This window comes from Macrotis lagotis, chromosome 5 (genome assembly GCF_037893015.1).
Source record: "Macrotis lagotis isolate mMagLag1 chromosome 5, bilby.v1.9.chrom.fasta, whole genome shotgun sequence".
NCBI lineage: Eukaryota > Metazoa > Chordata > Mammalia > Peramelemorphia > Peramelidae > Macrotis > Macrotis lagotis.
In genome coordinates, this window is record NC_133662.1 from 140780542 (window position 1) to 140787703 (window position 7162).

At 33.9% G+C, this 7162-nt stretch overlaps 1 protein-coding gene across 1 annotated transcript in view; it reads left to right on the forward strand.

Annotated features, from left to right (window-relative positions):
- The window catches only part of ENPP1 (ectonucleotide pyrophosphatase/phosphodiesterase 1), a 99406-nt gene extending 95984 nt beyond the window's left edge, over positions 1-3422 (forward strand). The window contains exon 25 of the mRNA XM_074187602.1: positions 368-3422. Within this exon, the coding sequence (XP_074043703.1) occupies positions 368-538 (171 nt within the window). The 3' untranslated portion in view covers positions 539-3422. The remainder of the gene's footprint in view (positions 1-367) is intronic.
- Positions 3423-7162: the final 3740 nt, after the last annotated feature.

Consider the following 7162-nt stretch of genomic DNA (forward strand, 5'->3'; position numbering starts at 1 on the left):
GTGAGTGCCAACAAAATCTTCAAGGAGTTTAGTTAAGAAAGGTAGAAGAGATTTAAGATATTTTTCCCCTTTTAGACAGATTTCCTGTTCCCTCTTTTCTCCCCCAGTTGGAAAAACCAAGACCCAAAGAGGTTTGTCCAAAGTCACAAAAGAAGCAAATAGTGGAACTAGGATTTAAACCTAGTTCCTCTAACTCCAAATCTAAGACTCTTCCATTGCCCACACTACCTCTTATACTTCCCTTTTAATGCATGAAAGCAGGGATGCTTGGGAGATGGTCCCACCAAATAATAAGATGGAGTGCTCTTTAACCATTTATTTACACTGTTTTTCTGATTCTCCTTTGATTCTTTATTTACTTCAACAGCGTGGAAAGCAGGAATCTTTATGGGTGGAAGAGCTGCTAAGGCTTCATAGAGCCCGTGTTTCTGATGTTGAACTTATCACAGGACTAAGCTTCTATCAAGACAGAAAAGAGGCAGTCTCAGACATTTTGAAGTTGAAAACGTATTTGCCAACATTTAATCAAGAAGATTGATTTAAATTTTTTCCTGCCATGTTTCTTTGCAAGAGATCTTTAAATTTCACAGGAAAAGAGAGTGTTCTATAGTGTTCTGTTCCCAGTGCCATAGATTAGCATGTTGTTTGGAAACATTCAACCAAAAGTGGATTTGGGAATTGTTCATGTGACACATATCTCAGGGAAATTTGCTGAACTAAGCACAGCATTAGAAGGGAGTTCCTAATGTCCTGCAAATGGATGACTATGTAAGAATGGTATACGTTGTTTCAGTCCTGGTGATAAAGGAGATGTAGAACTTTTTTCCCACTTTTCTTTGTCCTGGGAATAGAAAAGCAAGTAAATACAAAAATCTTCTGGAAGTCAGATTTTTATTTTTTGAAGATTAATGTGCTCATGTAAAGTCTGTGGAAACTAGAATGATTCTTTGACATTCTTTGGCAAAGAGTCATTTGATATTACATTAGAATTTTGACAAAAAATTAAAAAGTGATATTATATCACTTCTAACTTGGGATCTAATTTTTTAATTGTATAAAGAGGAGCCAAAATAGTTACTCATGAACTTCCCACCAAAAAAAAGATTTACAAATTTGGGGAGTCAGCTGTTAGAGTAGAGAGAGGATTGATCTTGGTCAGAAATCAATCCAGTAGAAAGATTAAGGTTCATGTCCTTCCTCTGACCCATCTTAGTTATGTGACCATGGCTAAGTCATTTAATTTTGCAGTGCCTTGGGCAACTCTCTTAAGATGAATTTTTTTTTGAAAGGCAATGGAGTTAAGTGACTTGTCCAAGGTCATACAGCTAAATAAATTTTAAGTGTCTGAGACTGGATTTGAACTCCATTCCTCCTGACTTCAGGGTTGGTGCTCTATTTACTTTTCCACCTAGCTGCCCCTTAAGATTGAATTGTAGACAAAATGCTGATGCACAATAGTGAAGGAAGTTTCCTCAACATGATTTCCCCACACTTATGAAATCATGAATATCCCTCCAAACCTGAATCTCACATGGTCCTTTTTCAATTTGAATTATTTTAATATCTTTATTTGTGGGAAGACCTAGAAGTAAATTATGCCTATTTATTTATTGTGGGGTCGAGCTGTAAGAATTATATTCAATTTTATGATTCCAGAGATTCATTTCTTTGATTTGTTTAAAGAGGAACCCAGTATAGTCTAGTTCAATACTACTGAACTGAGACATTGAAAAGAAAAATTTCTTCTTTGTTCCAAGTGATTATTTTAAATTGTAATGTGAACCAGCATCATTAAGGTGCATCAAATTTCACTGAAATATATATATATACATATATATATATATATATATATATATATATATATATATATATATATATATATACACACACACACATAGAATTCCACAGTAGGGGGGCAATAAGATTTGTGTAGTTAACTTATTCTAGCCATATCAGTTAAGAGAAAACAAGTAGAAAAGTTGTTGGAAACATATTTGTGTAGCTTCTAAGAGTTCAGTTGGTTTATTATAACTACTGAATGTTTTTTGTACACACCATTGGCACTACTATCTTCATCATTTGTAGCTGTGGATGGTTGTGCCAGTAATGGTGATGGGTCTAGAGATATTATTCCCATCCCTCTCAAGCTCCCTATGGAACAAGAGAGAATACAATGAGCATGATTTTCTTAGGACTTAAGCTATAGTCCCAAATCAGGAACCTTTGGAAGCTAACTTTTGGGACACCTAGCTCACTACTTAGTTGCTGCTTAAGTCCACCATTTAATTTTTCCATTCTGTGAGGTGGTCTATTGACAGATGGCCACAAAGAATCCTTGTGGCTCTCAAAGGTACTCAGTTTGTGACTTGACAAATAGCCTAGTTACTTGGGGAATCTGGCTCATTTACTTTTATTTATTCTTTAAAAGAACACACACCCATGCATGACTTCACTCAATTATTGTGGAGTCTATTAAAAAAGCTTAATTAGTCTATAGGTCTCCTTATTATTGTGCTATTGTGTCATTGGGATTCCAGAATGGCTTGTCCCTCATACACGTAGCTTTTCCTCACACTACCATTTTCTGTCACTGGCATTATTCAAATGTCAAACAGACAATTTGTTGTAATGTGTCACTACTTTGTTTTTCCTGCTTTGTAATATCAAATTCATTTTTTAAAAAATAAATTTATATGTAATACAAACCTATTGTTGACTCTTTTTCCCTCAACATTTGTATAATGCTTATTTTTTTTTTAAAAAGACTAATTCTCTACATTTTACCTCTGCTGGTAATTGCTTACTTACTTGCTAGCCCTGTCCCAGTGCTGATTGTCAAAGAGACTTTGACTTGCTCCATTTCCAATTTATTTTGGCTCACCTATATTTAAGCAGTTTGGTATTTCTGGGCTGTTTCTAGAGACTTACCATATTAGGGCCAGACTTAGTGCTGGCACTCCATCAGCATATTCCCCTACAGTTCAGAACTACCTAACTATCATAATCAAACTTCCTGGTAGCTGTGATTACAGAAATGTACCACTGTGTGGGGTTTCTTTTCATTCTTTTTTTTTTTTTTTAGGTTTTTGCAAGGCAAATGGGGTTAAGTGGCTTGCCCAAGGCCACACAGCTAGGTAATTATTAAGTATCTGAGACCACATTTGAACCCAAGTACTCCTGACTCCAAGACCAGTGTTTTATCCACTATGCCACCTAGCCGCCTCTACTCTTTTTTTTAAAAATAGGGTATTTTTTTGTTTTTATAACACCTAGAAATTTTGAAAAAAGGCAAAAGATCAAGAAAAAAAATTCAGTAGAACTGAACAATGTAATTGTTATATGCAATACTTCATATTATAGACCCCTTCTCCCACCTCTACAAAGGAGTAGAAATAGGTATCTTTATATCCCTTCTTTAGAGTCAAGTTTATTCCTTATAATTTTTCAAAATCATTTTTTGATTTTTTAAAATGGTTGATGTTTCCATTTACATTGCTATAGTTAGTATATATATATGTGTAATATATATATATATATATATTGTTTTCCTACCTCTATTTTGCATAAATTTGTATAATCTATTAACTTAAAAAAAGGAGGTAGGGCATATCTTTAGTAATGTTAATTCTTCATGTGGATTTAGACTTGGAGACAATTTGTTGCTGGTGATGTTTTTTCAGGATTTTTTCTTTAAAAATGAATTGTATCTTATCAAATTCATATAACCCCAATTATTTCCTTCATTAGAATTGTGAATCAGTGACTTTATTCTCTAACATAAACTTAAATTGTAGTAAATTGATGAGGAGTTCTGGAAGATATTTTTAGAGAAATATGTTTATTGTACTTTCTCCAATACTCACTTTGACGATCTCTCAATAAGTTTTAAATCATTTTGTGTATTTGTCTTCCATAAATTATTTAATCAGTAACTTATAGCCTTATGAAATACAAAAGTTGGAAAAGACTCTATGGTTCATCTAGTCCCAAATCAAATGGACAACATTGATTAAGTACCCATGTGATAGGCATGTACATTGAGAATTTAAAGAATGTTTTTTAAAAAGTTCTTTTTCTCAATCACTTTCCTTTCACATTTTACCAGGAGACAACATGCAATCAATATATATATATATATATATATATATATATATATATATATATATATATATAATATATATATATATGTATGTATGTATACTGGATAAATTGGAGGTGATCAACTGAGGAAATGTGCTAACATTTAAGGGAACTAGAAAAGGTTCCTTGTAGAATGAGATTCCAAGGAAGGCAGGGGAGCCAGGAGAAAAACATGAAGAGAAAGAATTCCTGGCATTGGAGAAAGCAAGTGAAAATATAAATCAGGAATATATATTGTCTCATGTGAAGAATAGTAAGGAAGAACAGTGTCATTGTTATCAGAGTAATTAAAAGAGAGCAAAGTCTTAAAAATGCAAGAAAGGTAGGAAGGGGAAAAGTTATGGGGTTTAAAAGTCAAAAGGAAGATTTTTATATTTGGTTCTGGGAATATTATACTGACAATGGAGTTTGTTGAGTTAGGGATTGTGGTGTGCCATGATCAGACCTTCTCTTTAGGAAGATTACTTTGATTATGTCTTCAGGTAGGAAAATCAACCAGAAAGCTATTGCAGTTTTTAGGTGTGAGGTCAGCCACACTCCAAAACTCTTGGTGCTAGTCATCAAGAAACTCATCTGAAACTCAATTAAACAGTGTGCTTCCCATGTATAAGACACTTGTAAGCATAAGACACACTTTAATATAATTCATCATAAAATTCATACAGTTTCTCATCACTGTCAAAACTCCCATCCATTAGCTCATCTTTATCTGTGTTTGATGATGTATCTCTGTCTTAGGAGAGACTCTGACTGCTCTCCTGCCTGTGCTCTGGTCTGGGGTTGACCACAAGCACAACCTGGGCAAGTCTGTGTGTGAATGCATGCTTAGCCTATTCCGTTTCATGAACCTGAGGCACCAATTGTGTCCTCCTTGGAAATCAGTCAATTCTTTTTCATCAGCAATTCTTCTTGGCTCATGCTGAACCATCTTTGTGGACACAGGAATTCCACTTGGCTTTAGCTTTTCAATCCATTTCTTCAGCTCCCTTAACTCAGGCCATTTTACTGACTTGCCTCTCATGGCCTTCTTCTGCCATGGCATTTTCAGACGATTTCTTCGTCCTGTAGCCAGTCTCAGTTTTCTCAGTTGGAGGAGGATCAGACTTTTGTTCAGCAGCACAATTTCCATTCACTTTTGCAAATTGGATCATTTTGAACTTGAATTCAGCACTAGAAGATCTTTTCTGAGTCATTTCTGGGCAGAACGTGGCAAAGTGTAACGTAATGCACTGGTCATAAATGTGAAACAGTGAGCCCAAAGACAAGTGGGGGAAAAAAGCAGGATATGCAAACAAAAAAATCTATAACCATTGTATAAAGACACTCCCAGTTTTTAGACCCCAAATTTTTCAAAAAAAGGTGCATCTTAAACATGGGAAAATACGGTAATTAAAGTTTTTGCTGGAGATTTGTGATAGGAATTTATTGTGTTGGAAAGTATTTTATTTAAAAAAAATTAGTAAATCTCCCTGTGATTAAGTAGGGAACTTTCTTTCTGCTTTTGACATGAGTCTACATATTAGATAGGAGGGGGAAAGGAAAGGGGAAAGAAAAGAAGGGTGATAGAAAGAATTTATAGGGCGTTTATACATTTCTAAGCTAAGAAATCAATATTTATAAATATTGGAGAAAATTTATAAACCCCTAAATTTAGAGGATTTCTTTTTCCCTGAGTTCTTTTTCCATTCCCTCATAGATTTGTTACTCTTGAGCCCAAAGTTTATTGGCAATGAACTGTGAAGATTGCTGGTAAAATAAATCTTCAGTATGAAACAAAGTTCATCCATAGTTCACTGAGCAAACAGCCACATCTGATCTGTGACCTCTGGAACAACATTTTATGTGTACATTTTATTATACATTTAACCAGCCCTCACCATTCTAACTGGATTCACCTTATAAAATACATTTTTATATACTTTCTTAGCCTCATAAATGCTTGCTTGTTTTATCTTTTGAACATGTAACAAAAAAAGAAAAAACTCATCTTCTGGGAAACCAAACTTCTCAATGAGATATTATTAAACAGGTCTCTGAAATTACTTGATAAGCTTGTGTCTGAAAAGTTATCAGAAATCTTAAAGCCTCTATTGAATACCCACAATATTTCCAAAACCAGAGCCCTCTAATCAATAACTATTATATCTAGATTTTTCCCTCCAAAAGATTCAGTGAATTATCAGTTTTTAGTTGAAAACTAAAGTTGAATGCTTTTTTGCATTCAAGACAGTTTTTACTGTGTTAGATAATAGACTGACAGAGCAAAAAAAAAATCCTTTAATAACATCTGGTCTATTTTGCTCTCAAGAGCAGAATAGTAAGTCATCCAGGCCTACTCCCAAAAGAATTAAAAGAAAGAGGAAAAGGTCCAATGCACATAAAAATATTTACACTGGCTTTTTTCATGGTGACAAAAAAAAACATGAAACCAAAGAGATGTTCATTAATTGAGAGACTGAATAGGCTGTGATTTATGAATGCATTGGAATATTATTGCGTAGTGAGAAATGAGGAACCAAATGGTTTCAAAAATGCAAAGATGGACCTGTATGCACTGATAGCATGAAATTAGCAGAGCTAGAAAATGTTATACTATAATATCAACATTTTAAAAACAAAACATTTGGAAGGTGTTTAAAAACTGATGAGGTGAGCGGAACCAGAAAAATAATTTGTATGATGACAACACATTACATACAAGCAACTCTGAAAGCTGTAAGAATTATGTTCAATTTTTATGATTTCAGAAAACCAGTGATAAAAAGTGCTTTCCATGACAGAAAGTAATGAATTTATGGTGTACAATGAGACATATATAATGAAGGAATTTGTTTAGCTTGATCATGCAAATTTGTTACAAGGAATTGTTTTCTTTTCTCTTTTTTTTCCCCCAGTGGAGTAGAAGATGGGAGGGAGAGAAATTAGATTTTTGTTAATTAAAATTTTTTTTAATGTAGATATTAAAAATGTGTAATGTTGTGCACTTTCAGGTGAGAGCCCTTTTTTTAGTTTGCTTAATTGT